The following is a 14,737-nucleotide window of genomic DNA, read 5'->3' as shown; positions in this document are numbered from 1 at the left end:
TTTCTATCGAGCAGAATTTTTCAAATTGTGTACTGATATACCTTTGCGTATAAGTAATTTTCTCAATTTTAAAACGGTACTTATTTTATACTTAAATAATGACATTTCCTTTACTAAAAACGTGTTTTAAAAAACCCATTTTACGTAGTTGCAACAACCACAGCGCCTTAAGTGGTTTTTTTATTGTATAACTTAAAGAATACTATAAGTTTCATTAAAATCGGTTCAGTAGTTTTGGTGATTTTATTTCTTAATTACGTATCTATAATTTTGAAGTCGCTTTTATCTTTTTAAAATGCCATTTTTTATTAAGAGATTTTTTCAATCGCCTTATGTTTGTCGACATGATTGTGTCATTGACAGTCAACGTCGATCATGGAAAGCCATTCTTCATATTCGTTATTGCCTGTTTTAGTCTATCATGGGCTAAATGCTAAGGTAAAAAAGCCGCATAAGGCGAATAGACAAAAGCCCTAACATAGTAAAAGGAGGGGAAGTAAGTTATCTTCATACAAATGCACCGAGCGCGGCTTGTATGTGTGCACTATAGTATCAATGCGTCGGTACCAGCCTCTAAAACTCGCCGAGATTTTGTTGTGTGCCGTACGTGGCGACGCATTAGGCGGGTCCACACCAAGCGAGCCGCCGCGGCCGAGGCCCGTCTCGCGCGGCATGCGCCGTACACTCGCTTGGTGTGGACCCGCCTACTATGGCGCACATATACAAGCCGCGCGCGGTGCCTTTGTATGAAGATAACTTACTTCCCCTCCTTTTACTATGGCCCTAATGCAATAACAAATAATGTTGTAATAAGAAGAGATAAACTTCCGGATAAGGTGTTGTCAGTTATTAGATTACTTTTTACATCAGTCACTACATAAAAGACAAAAATAAACAAAAATCTTTATTTTGCTATATATTTTCAAACAAATTGTTTTAAGAGCATTTACACTACGAAATAAACCAAATAAAACGAATTGTGTAAATAAATAAACCTAGTTGAAAAATACTCTGTAGTTACAATGTAACAACTAACAATACTCGCGAACAGAGCAGTAAAACTGGTAGCGATATTAGTTAAACTCGAACTAGTGTAATATCCAGATGTAAGTGATGAAGTGGGTAACTAAAAATTTGAAAACTATCGTTTTTTTGCATAAATGTCTTTAGAACCGGGAAAATTATTTGAAATAAAAAAATGTGGATATATTATATATAGCTAGATATATTAGCTAGGTGATGAGGACTGAGGTAGGTAAATTAGAAGACATGTTCAAATTTTTATTTTTCCCTTGAGGGAAAAAATTGTAGTTGCTCTTATATTGTAAAATGTTATCCCACTCCATCCACACATGTCTTCATATACAGGGTGTAAGAAAACTAAGTGATAATACTTAAAAGTTTGTACGTGTCCCTTAAATTGAGTTCTTATGAATGTTCCCATACAAAAGTTTTAAAAAGTTACTCTTTGAACGCTGCTACTCTTACAGTAAACTTGATACAAGGCACACATACAACTGATACACCCCCTTAAGTATTATCACTTAGTTTTGTTGCACCCTGTATAGTTCTGAAACTACGGAACGGTGTGAAAATGATTGTTCAGTCAAGAATACATAGATCTATTGACATTCAAGTTCCAAGTTAGCGGAGCGATGCACAGCTAAATAGATCGTCTTTAGCAAACTTAACTTAAAGTTAAACACATTTTCCAAACAAGCGCAAAATACTATTTAATGCAAATAAAAATCCACACTAATATCAGAGTAGACAGAATTATAGAGTATGCCGACTTAGAACTGATGTTGAAATTTTTCAATTTGACGTATTATGACGTCGCTAGGGTTGTTAACTTGTTACCTACGAATTTAAAAATATGACATATTCGATGGACGTGTTCCTCTTTGGTCGTATTGTTGTTTGTGTTTTGGCACATGCGATTAAAATTGTCAGAATCCAATTTTGAAATCTTTATTTAAAAATAAATTATATCAGCCAGTGCGAGGCACATTCCGTTCATAATCCTAGTGAAACCCGACGAATTTGACAGATATTGAAACCTGTCCGTTTCTTTGCAGTCGAACTTTTGGTCGTTATGTCTATTGTGCTAATATCTTATATCTTTAAACGAACAATTCTTATATCTTTAATCGGCTCCAACGATTTTCATGAAATTTAGTATATAGGGGGTTTTGGAGGCGATAAATCGATCTAGCTAGGAATCATTTTTAGAAAATGTCATTTTCATCGAATACCGAGCAAAGCTCGGTCAAATACCTAGTATATATAAAACTCAAAGGTGACTGACTGACATGGTGATCTATCAACGCACAGCCCAAACCACTGGACCGATCGGGCTGAAATTTGGCATGCAGGTAGATATTATGAGGTAGGCATCCGCTAAGAAAGGCTTTTGATCAATTCCACCTCTAAGGGGTTAAAATACGGGATGAAAGTTTGTATATAATAATACTTCTTAACGCGAGCGAAGCCGCGGGCAAAAGCCCGTTATAATATTATAAATGTGAAACTGTGTCTGCCTATCTGTTACCCCTTCACCAACGTTGAACCAATTTTGCTGGATATGGAGTTACTTTGAGTCCCGGGAAAGGACATCTAGGATACTTTTTATCCCGGAAAATGTACGGTTCCCACGCGATAAACAAATTTGTGCGAGCGAGCTACTAGAATATGATGCCCGCAGCATCATATTCTAGTAAGATATAATAATTAAAGACATAGTTACCTAAAGATTACGTAGCCGAATCAAATTTGCCAATTGCCATAAAGTAGCTCATGCCATGGCCTTACAAAGAAACGACGTAAAATAGAAGAATTTAAAGATATTAAAAATTATGTGTGCTAATTATACGATTTTCAAAATCTTACACATCAGGTATTTCTGTAAAAAGCTGTAAACTAACAAAGACCTCAAACGGTAGGGTATCGGTAAGCCACAATGAAAAGTTGCTTTTCAGTTGTTATGTTGCGAAAAGCGAAGCAAATCCCGTTATCCGCCTCCAGTTGATATTCCTAGAATGTTGCATTTCAAAGAGCAAATAAATGTTTCCTTACTCGTGTATTGTAACTTGTCAGCGATACGATTCAAAGCGCAATTGAAAAAACTTTATGGGTTTCCTATTTAGGTATTTGTAGATCACACATTGTGTTTGTTTGTGTGGAATGTAAAGGCCGCTCTCCACGTTGGGCCATAATAGATAACCATGATTGCCACCATGTACTAGCTGCCTTCAGAGTGCACAATTAGGGCCGAATTTTGATACATTATCATATCCCATATGTACGCGATTCCATACTAAATAATACCGCCTTCGCAACTTTGTACTGTTTCCCGCTTTGAATGGGGAGGGAAATTGGCATTTCTTCCTACTTCCCCTATTTTCTTCTGATTAATTTCGTTGCGGGTCCCAAGACAATTTTAGCATGTCCCTCGGGCTCCCTGAGATCATATCGAAGGGTTGTCGTGGTTGGATACCGCCGTCGATCCTGGTGACACAGGAGTTACTGTAGTGGGAATGTGTAGTGGGCCAACGCCCGTTGAAAAAAAAGCATCATGTACAGTGTACACATCATTGTTTTTATTCGTCCAATATGTGCCGCCGTGTCCATGCCGCATTACACGTAGCTTACAACAATGGCATTCATAAACTCATGTGCATTGTTGCTTAGCCATGGCATACTTATGGTTGAAAAGTGACTTAGTGAGTCGCAATGGTCGCTTTGAAAGTTACAAAGCACGGTTTCCGCGCTTATGAAGTTTACTGTTATGAGAAGCTCTAATCTAAACAGTATCAGTATCAACGCTAAAGCTCTAGAACTTTCGATTTCAACGTCTTGTCTGAATAATTTAGCTCAGTTATATCCAAGACTCGGTAACCGAATTGGGCTAATACTATTTGTTCTTTGTTCTACTGTACTGTTTATTTTGGGATTATCATTTAAAGAATAATAATACTAGGTCTGATTTTAAGCCTCTACTATTTTATTACCTCTAAAGTATTTTGAATCAATTAATTTCAATTAAACTTCTTTATTAATCTGGTTACACCTATCTGATAATAAAAGTCAGCACCTAAACTTATATATTTTTTAATTTACTCATTATTATTTATTTAGATAGAAAATAATATATTATATATTACTAGCTAACCCGGCAAACGTTGTTTTGCCATATAAATCATTTTTGGTATGAAAAATAGATGTTGGCCGATTCTCAGACCTACTCAATATGCTCACAAAATTTCATGACAATCGGTCAAGCCGTTTCGGAGGAGTATGGTAACGAAAACTGTGACACGAGAATTTCATATATTAGATGTATATATTATGTTACGCTCAAAGACCGAAATCGCTCAATGAGCGAAAAAATGGCTCACAACGCGTTGTGGTCACAGTGAAACAGCCACGACGCGAATTTCGCGTCGCGTCGTTGTCGCCAGACAGACAGACAGTAATAATATTAGCACGGATATTATGGAACTATGGATATTTTCAAATATCAATATATTCAATGAAAAACACGTTATGCAGTGATTTAGTAAAAGAAAAAATATTTTGTAGTACGCGTGGTAATTTAAATATAATCTTCCATACCTATGGACGATTAATCAATCAATAACAAATCAAGAAGAAAAACGAATAGCATATCAGCCACGACACGAATTTCGCGTTATGATCTTTTTGTGATTGCCAGAACGCGTCGTGGCCGTTTTCATTAGAGCCACGACGCGAATTTCACGTCGTGGCTGTTTCACTGTAACCACAACGCGTTGTGAGCCATTTTTTCGCTCATTGAGCGATTTCGGTCTTTGAGCATAACATATACATTATAATATATTTTCTATCTAAATAAATAATAATGAGTAAATTTGTCTTAATTAGTCTTGAATTTAGTCAATTTAGTATTGAAATATTCGTGGAAGTCCAAGGAAGGTTTACATTATTAGGATTTAGGAAGGAAGTGATACGATGTTAACCGAGCCATTTTGTATAATTTATCGAAATTACATTATGTTAAACTATAAACAATATGAAAAACGGAAATTATTTTTAACCGACTTCCAAAAACGAGGAGGTTATTTATTATGTTCGGCTGTGATTTTTTTATTTATTTATAATTAAGCTAAAACATTTTCAGCAGCAAGTTAGAATAAATTGCAATGAAACAAAATAGCGTGAAGAACGGGGCATTTAAAACTGTGTCCTCTGCACGAGTGTTTGCGGTTTTACAGTTTTCATTTTCATTTCAAAGTTAGTGTTTACAAAATCGACTTGAATTAAAAATACAAATTGTTAAGTGAGAACAAAAGCGGCAATAATTGAGTTGGAAGTTAGAACGTACGTAGGACGCCGGTTATATTAATTTAATCCAATATTGATGCAGCTTCGTTCCTGAGAACCATTATAAGAACGAGAATCATTATAAGATATCTATTATTTTGAATATATACTTTTTATTTTAATAAATAGTTGTTACTTCACATTTTATGAAGACTTAAAAAATAATTGGATGTATTTAGACAGACGATGTTAAACGGTAAATCCGTCGTCTATCTGGTGTCTCTATCAACATCATCAGGCGACATTCGTACAGTGTACTCACTACTCATATAAGACGTTATGTCTAGAATTCTAGGTTATCAATATCAAAAAACAATTTAAAAGTTTATAGTATCAGTATATATATAGATTTACATATCTTTCATTCAGAAACTTATCCAAGTAAAAAAAATATTGAGTAACGACGAATCAGACTATTATACTTCCAGTATATTCTTTTAGTAGACGCAGAACATATACAGCCAAGATAAAACGTCAAAGTATGTATACTCTTTATCGATTAGCATTTTTATACCCAAACTGCAATTTTCTGTCTGGAAAATGCCAAAAAACATCGTTTGCGGTGCACATGATTGCTTTCCTGAATCTTAAATGCGTCTAGACGCCAGACGATCGACGCCTTATTTCTTCCTCGTGTAACCTCACCCTTATGATCATAATAATATTATTATTTACGAGCTCTACGAATTTCTAAGAGTAAGCTGAATTCGAGAGATAAAATTGAAATACTATTATAACAAGCTTTTACAGCAGCACTTGTGTCAAAGACAATTACCGTAATGGTAAAAAGGAGGAGTTCGCATACAATAAAATATGTTTTTGAAGCTTATTTTTCCTCTTCTTCTGTTCCTGTATGAACTTAGTAGCCGGCGCTTTTGAAGAGAAGAAGTAATATCTCCCATTCATTCTACCACTTGGCGGCGGCAGTGTCTGAAATCTGAATGCAACCAGTTATTTTATAATATCGTGTAGGTACGGGACCCCAGACCCTTGAGCCTTCAAAACCATCTAAGGGTCAGGTTAAGGTCAAGGTCAAGGAGTTGATAAGGCGAACCTAAAACTGAGTATTTCCGGACCAATACGACCTGCAAACCTTCAAGGGAGCGTATTCCCTCTTAAATGGCCGGCAACCCACCTGCAACTCTTCTAATATTGCGAGTGTCCATGGGCGACGGTGGTTGTTTCCCATCAGCCTGCCTAGCATACGCCAACGAGATATCTCACTCTACATGTTTTCTCGATGTTTGATGGTTTGTCTCTTCATCTCTATTGACCCTAGCATGACAAACATTTTTTTCGCGCAGATCTATCATCGAAATAACACATTTTTATAGAGTTTTGTCGAGATAATGTCGAAATTTTGACATTATGAGACGAGTAGTTTTTAATTATCTCGAGAGCGAGATATCTCGTTGGCGTATGCTAGGCAGGTGTGTGACCCGTTTACTCGTCTTTATTTATTATACATATAAATAAAATTGGAGTGTCTGTTTGTAATATTGAAAGAACCGTTTTTTACTACATGCATACGAATGTTTATACGGTATAGACACCAAAACAACATTTTTTACAATTTTTGTCTGTCTGTATGTCAGTCTGTTTGTTCCGGCTAATCTCTGAAATGGCTGGAGCGATTTTGACGGGACTTTTTTGGCAGATAGCTGATATAGTAAGGAGTAACTTAGGCTACTTTTTTAACCGAATGTCAAAAAGGAGGAGAATATATTTTCCTTTTTTATATTTGTTACCAGAATATCTTTGTTATTATTCTATGTAGTGTGTTGACGCGGACGAAGTCGCGGGCAACAGCTAGTAAAAAATAAAAATAAAGTTTGTCTAACAATGAACCATTTTGCAGCAAGAGACAACCTCGCTGGCGGAACGTATCCGACTACTGACCTGCGACGTGGACGATGACGACCAGAGCGAAGAACAGCGGACATCACCAGCTGGCGCCAGCGTCGACAAGTTCTCCAGCAGCAGTGACAAGTCCAGCGACAAGTCCTACGACAAGAGCAACGAGAAGGCTTTCGGCAGTGCATCATCTTCGTCATCATCTTCGACAATATCGGCACCAGTTCCTACGCGACAGCCGCCTGACCTCGGAGATATGCATCAGGAAACTCAGAAGGTAACATGTTGTAGATGTAGTAACTAGTAAGTTTACAGTCATTTTAGTTTCCTGCAATAAATAGCCGGCCCCTAGACGATCAATAATAATTGATACAATTATTTTATTGTCAATATCACGCTTCAATATTATTGAACAGTTTATTTGACAGTTAGATTGAAGGCGCACGATGTTCAATATCAACCCTAGGTGGTCAATTATTACGCAATACATTATATTGTGCAATTAAATTGCTCGTTCCAATAAATAAATGGCCGCTGTTAAGGGGGCGACTAACCCAAAATTGACGATAATATTATAATTCATTTTTATACTTGAAAGTAAGCCCCAAATAGTTTTTAAACATAGATATTACACTATATTTCCAAGGATCTGACCTAGCGGAAACACGACATCTTAAATTTTCTCGATAGAAGAAAATCTCAAAGGTGCATCTAATTTTCACGAATTTTTCATATATTGCCATAACCGTGCATTACATTAAGTTAATGTTTTATAAAATTCTATCATCGAGAAACTGACCTAGCGGATTTTTGGTTAAAGTGTTGTATTGTTGTATATTCATTGAGTTAATATAAAACAATATAAAATAATTGTTGTGAAAGGCTTATCTTATCTTATCTATATTCATTGAGTTATTATGAAAAAAACTAACTTGGCGATGATTCGGCCTTTTTCACCTGGCGACGAACGACGTTAGTCGCCCTTTTAAGCATTTGTGTACAAACCCACAAAGTTTATTTTTGTTGAATTATGAATACAACCTTGTTATTAATGATCTAAAGAGCATTACTGCATTCATAACTCATTACGTAATTATTTTGTGGGATGATACACAAAATATGCTTAACAGTGTCCAAATATCTTTGGCATTTACGAAGTTTGGCATGCTAGAGGCCCAAGTTTGGATTTGGAGGACTTCTGTATGCGGACGGATGACTTCTTTATTTCGAAAGAAAAATGCCAAGGTTACTTTTCGACAGCAAAGTGTGGTACCACATTTATTAATTTAATTTATTATTATAAGTTTATGTGACTGATACCCGTGTTCACCAACCACCTCCTAGCGTGTCCCCTAGCGGCCAATAAAATATAAGTATATTATGTTTCAAGATTTCATTATTTTTATGTGTCACCTACTATTAGCGTCCTAAGAACATTGCCAAAACATAAGGGATTTCAAAAACGTGTTTGTGTTAAGAAATACAATGTATTTCTTAATAATGTATTTCTTAACACAAACACCCTTTGACCCTAAAAGACCGCTATGTGAAGGCTTAGCGTGAAGGTTAGATCCAAAGGTAGGACCATAAAGTTAATATACCTAGCGGAATAGAGAAACAAAGGCCTGAGCAAGAGAGATGTCACTATCAGTAACGCTGCGTGGTAAAAAGAGACGTGTGATACATGACAGCAGCACTCTTTTTTGACGTCCAGTCGGCACGTGCCGCACGTTGACAATTTAATCTCATAGAATTCATGTTCAATCATGCTTGTGTAAGGTTATACGTACACATATTTTTCACACAGATGAAAACCAATTTTGGTTTCGTTTGACAGCTCGAGATTGTTGCTCTATTCCACTCATAAAGTTAATAAACCTAGCGGAATAGAGAAACAAAGGCCTGAGCAAGAAAGATGTCACTATCAGTAACACTGCGTGGTAAAAAGAGACGTGTTATACATGACAGCAGCACTCTTTTTTTGACGTCCAGTCGGCACGTGCCGCACGTTGACAATTTAATCTCATAGAAATCGCGTTCAATCATGCTTGTGTAAGGTTATACGTACACATATTTTTCACACAGATGAAAACCAATTTTGGTTTCGTTTGACAGCTCGAGATTGTTGCTCTATTCCACTCATAAAGTTAATAAACCTAGCGGAATAGAGAAACAAAGGCCTGAGCAAGAAAGATGTCACTATCAGTAACACTGCGTGGTAAAAAGAGACGTGTTATACATGACAGCAGCACTCTTTTTTTGACGTCCAGTCGGCACGTGCCGCACGTTGACAATTTAATCTCATAGAAATCGCGTTCAATCATGCTTGTGTAAGTGTATACGTACACATATTTTTTACACACAGATGAAACCAATTTCGGTTACGTTTGACAGCTCGAGATTGTTGCTCTATTTCGCTAGTTAGATATATTAACTTTATGATTCCACTAGGTATATTAACTTTATGGGTAGGACACGTTCTTTCAATGACTTTAGATTTCTATCTATGGTTTTTATACTCAAAAGCGACATCTGTAATAAACTGCCGAACTACTAGTATATACTAACAAGCTATCTAGCTACTAATAAGCTATCACAGATGGCTCCGTGATTGATAAAAATATACAACTAGCGGTCCGGTACGTGCTTAGCAGCCTTAGCTACGTATAATGAAATAATAAAAAAAGTTCAATTTGCTTGTACTTGCTTACAGTACACTGAAAATAGTTTCAATTTGACAGCAAAAAAGAACTCCTCGACTGTCACTTATTAGACGTAAGTTCTGTCTACTCTGCTTCACATAAACCATCTACTAATAGTCCGAACATAGCATAAACATTTGGAACTCCTCGACTGTCACTTATTAGACGTAAGTTCTGTCTACTCTGCTTCACATAAACCATCTACTAATAGTCCGAACATAGCCTAAACATTTAGTTTGGATACTGGATAGCTGACCTATCCAAACCAAATGTTTAGGCCCGTTCTCGAGCTATAAAATCGTAACGAAAAGAGGCATTGATGTAACAAAACTCAGTGATATACTTTAGTATGTGTATGTGTTCCTTGCATAGAGTTAACTGTAAAAGTCTTAGCGCTAAAAGAGAAATTCTTTTGTGATTTGTATGGAGAAATTGACGCTGGGGCGCTTGCCCATACAAATCATTAAAAAAATTGGCGCTGCTACAGCGAATAACCTATTCACACCCTCAAGTATTATCACTTACTTTTGTTACACCCTGTATATTATAGAGATAATGTATATATATATATATATATATATATATATATATATAAAGCTCAAAGGTGACTGACTGATTGACATAGTGATCTATCAACGCACAGCCCAAACCACTGGACGGATCGGGCTGAAATTTGGACTGCAGGTAGATGTTATAACGTAGGCATCCGCTAAGAAAGGATTTTGATAAATTCCAATCCCAAGGGGTTCAAATAGGGGATGAAAGTTTGTATATAATAATACTTCTTAACGCGAGCGAAGCCGCGGGCAAAAGCTCGTAGTACTATATAAGCATTATCATACAGCCCCGACCCGAACCTCGAAGGCAGTTCCTCTCGACCCTCGCGCCGCTCACGGCATGCGTCGGGATGGATGGCAGCGCCGGTCATCACGAAGGCTTCTACTACGTACCCCCAGGAGACAGAGCATCCGCGTCTGCGGCTACCACCATAGACTTCCAAGACCATAATGAGTCACCAGCTCCTGATGTTGTCGCGGGGACACCAGGTAAGAAAATGTTTGTTTTAATCGACTTTCAAAAAGGTTATACGTTCGGCTGTATATTATTTTTATATTAATATATTTTTTTTATTATTGACTCTTTTTTTATAAGATTTATAATATATTTATTGATTCTTTTTTTCAAAACCTTTACTTTCTAAAGTAATCATGAAATGTATTTGAGTACAGCAGTTACTAAAAATTTGTATACGCGTTTACACATAACGATGTAAAATATGCTATGAAATTTCTCAATTTTAACACTTTATTCGTTTAAAGCTGCAAAAATGTACAATGCAGTTAAATAGCTGTTAAATTTTGTCGAGATTTTATTATTTTTAAATGTCTGTGAAACAAAATGGATCACATCGGCATCCGTACTAAATTCGATAGCTCTACGAATGTTGTGGCGTATACAAAGGCACTTCATCACCATATTTTTACAGTAATTATTGTACTATCAGAGAAGTTAATTCATAGGCAGATGGCAGACCCAGCCTATAGATCAAAACTAACACCCGTCGATCGTGGAAAAACCAGACACAATAGAATTTCTATTGTGTCTCGGTCACCGGTGACCGTATGGGGCTTGATCTATGAATAATAAAAACTAAGGAAAAGTAACTGCGTCAAAAAACATGCTCCACAATACTTGTCAAAAAAGTGTACCTTGGGTTACACATTTCAATACATTTGCAATATTTAGGTGACCTTGAGCGGTACTAGGCTGACGTTACATGACAGAATATAAAAAGGAACCAAATTTAAAACGGTAATAGTATGGGAGTTACAATTAAATTGACATGAAGTAAGTCCGCCATCTTTCCGTAAATCAACTTCTCTAATAGAACTCACTACTTACACGTAGTATACAATAAAGTCTATGTTTATAGGAGCATCAGATAACGACGAAAGCCTAGCGGCGTTCGCGCGGGCGTCCGCTAGCAGGACGGAAAGGATACGTCAGCGCTACGGCCATGAGTCACAACCTGTGAGCAGCGACGACGAGCACGATGATTATGGTGAGTCTTATTTATAAAGGCCAGAACCCCCAGCCAAGTTATTTTCGTTATCGCTTCTTTATAGAATCGCCGATCAAATGTAATAGTAAAGTATAGAAATGACATAACCGTCGAATGTCGACTTTATTTTATGGCTGTTGCTAGTCGTCCGGTAATCGGACGACTAAGATTTATTTTATTCGAACAACGATAACGAAATTGGCTATGAAAATGTATGGGATTTGACATATTTAGTCTTCGCAAGCGAAATGTAATTTGGCGATGACTTAATATACGTCCAACCGCATACATTCTGATAACGAATTTCGTCATCGTTTTTAACGAAAGGTATTTTGTCTAAAGGGCCTGTTCACAGTTCACACTTATCGACGACACTAAGATATTTTATAGATGCTGCAATACTGGGGACTTACGTCATTTAGTCGTCTTGTGTCAAGTCAAAGTTAATCGTGGTCTGTCGGCAGGTATGACAAAAACGCGACCAAATTACGTAGGTCCGCCATCTGCTGAGACCGGGACATCCAGACCTTCGTTTTTATATAAAAGCCGAAAGTATTTGTCTGTTACGTGATACTAATAATTTTGAATAAAAATTGGTATCATGTAACAGATTTGATCACAAAAATTGTTGGATTTTGATGGTTTTAAGTAAGCAAAGTTTGTAAACTAGTATTGTCTAAAGTGATATTTCAAACTGTTTGTCTCTACGAGTATAGTGTTTGAAATTTTAGTTAATGTACTATCAGAGAAGTTGTTTAATATGCAGATAGGCGACCTACGTAGTTTGGTCGCGTAATATGTCAAACCTAGCCAACAGAATTGACATGATCCGACCAAATGACGTTGGTCTGCCAACTGCCTAGGAATCAGTTTCCTCGATGGTACATTAAAAAAAAATTAAACCAAAATGTTGTTAAAAAAAGTCGCCTAAGCTTACCACTTAACGCCGGATAAAATTCATAATACCAATAAAAATTCTTCACACCGCAAAACCAAAAATATCTGTTTTCAAAGCAAAAGATGTAATAAATTGTTTACTTTAAAAGTTGGCATCAAAGATTTTGCGAATTAAGGTCGAAGGCTTGCCGAGAATTTATTACATCATTTTTATTTACAACCGCCATCCATTGTAAGTCAAACCAGTACTTAGCTTTTAATTTCTCAAGACAGTCTAAAGCGTTTCTCTCAGCCACTCGTAAAGCAATTTTATAAAGAGATTAAGTAGCTTCTTGAACAATATGATATCTTATTTCTCGCATGGCTTAGAGAATATTCGCAACTTGTACGGTATTTTGGAGCTTCAAACAATTACGCGCTACGGCGAAATATTTCAGCTATCATTTTTGTTTCTTGTTAAATTTGTAACGTAATGCTTGCTTCTCACGGCGCGTGATATCACGAGCCGCGCCGCACCGAGCCAATTTGTACGAGTGAGCACGAGCCAACAGGCGAGTCCGGGCTACCCATTCTCATGGCGCGTGATATCAAGAGCCGCGACTCGCCGAGCCGATTTGTACTCGGATCGAGCACGAGCCAACAGGAGAGTCCGCGCTACCCGTTCTCACGGCACATATGCGCCTGCTCGAGCCAGCCCGCGCCAATTCGAGCCACCATTCACATTGCGCGTGGCTCGAGCTGGCGCGGCGCGACTCGTGATATTACGCGCCGTGACAAGCCAGCATTATTATAGAATGGGATTGTTAAAAGTAATCATTACATAATAATATTTATTTTACTCGATTTGGATAGCGATATCTCTTTTATATCAATTGTTATCCAAATCCATTAAGATTTTCTCGTAGACGTGACGTAGCGGGCAGGAGTTACGGTCGTAGCACGTGGCCATTATCTCGTAGCACCTCTACGCCCGTAGCGCCACGTGATTTGGGATTAGACGTAAAATTTCTTCAAACATTGTTCATTACGGGTTTTAGTATAAATAACATAGTAGGGTATATTTTATGTATAGAAAATTATTAAGAATATTTCCTCAGATTTTTTTTTCAAATAAATTGAGGGTACAATCATCAGAAATTTGAATTTTATTTTTCACTTTTTTATAGAAATCAAACGGCAAAAATGATACCAATCGAAGTGTAACAAACATTTTTATAAAATCACTTTTAATTATTCCGAACATAGGTAACAAACGTGACTTTATTCGTTTAAAATTTTCACGGCAAAATTGACTCGTGTGAATATTCAGGCTCAAATTTGCAGAGTGCTTTTTCCAATCCTTTTTTGAGTGATTGGAATCGTTCATGGGGTTGCTCCCTTGCATTGGCTAATATAAATTCGTTAGCGGCGCAAAACCAGACATCGTGGAGAGAGAAAAAAAGCCAAGTGCTCGTGTGGTGAGGGTTTATATCAACAAAAGTCATGGTATTTTGTTGCTAGGAGATTTGAATTATACTTATCAGTGATAAAGGCTAGTTTTTTTCATAAAATCCATATCATATTGCCTAGAGTAGAGCCGATAGGATTGGTGGAACCTCCTGCTAGCTATGGTTAAGAAGATATAGTCCAGTGAAAAACATATGGATAGACAATGAGGACTTAGGCTGGATTTATTGGATTTTTCTCTGGATTATTAAGGCTAGCCGCATACACATATTTTCTGTAATCAATTTCCTAATGTGGAATTACGATTTCGAATTCCGTAAGACTAGCGCAAACATTATTTTTTCTCACACGCGCCGCGCCTTGCACTTGGTACGTACGTGCAGAATTCGTTCGGTTCGGAAAAAGCGAACGTGTG

The 14,737-nt window shown here is 37.0% G+C and overlaps 1 protein-coding gene across 1 annotated transcript in view; it reads left to right on the top strand.

The window, feature by feature from the left end:
• The window catches only part of LOC121738749, a 41,031-nt gene that overhangs the window by 14,149 nt on the left and 12,145 nt on the right, over nucleotides 1-14,737 (top strand). Inside the window, exons 5-7 of the mRNA XM_042130984.1 lie at nucleotides 7,220-7,492; nucleotides 10,762-10,963; nucleotides 11,851-11,979. Of these exons, the coding sequence (XP_041986918.1) occupies nucleotides 7,220-7,492; nucleotides 10,762-10,963; nucleotides 11,851-11,979 (604 nt within the window). The remainder of the gene's footprint in view (nucleotides 1-7,219; nucleotides 7,493-10,761; nucleotides 10,964-11,850; nucleotides 11,980-14,737) is intronic.

Source organism: Aricia agestis, chromosome Z, assembly GCF_905147365.1.
Source record: "Aricia agestis chromosome Z, ilAriAges1.1, whole genome shotgun sequence".
NCBI lineage: Eukaryota > Metazoa > Arthropoda > Insecta > Lepidoptera > Lycaenidae > Aricia > Aricia agestis.
Note: the sequence above shows the minus strand (reverse complement) of the source record. Positions and strands in the feature narration are given on the sequence as shown.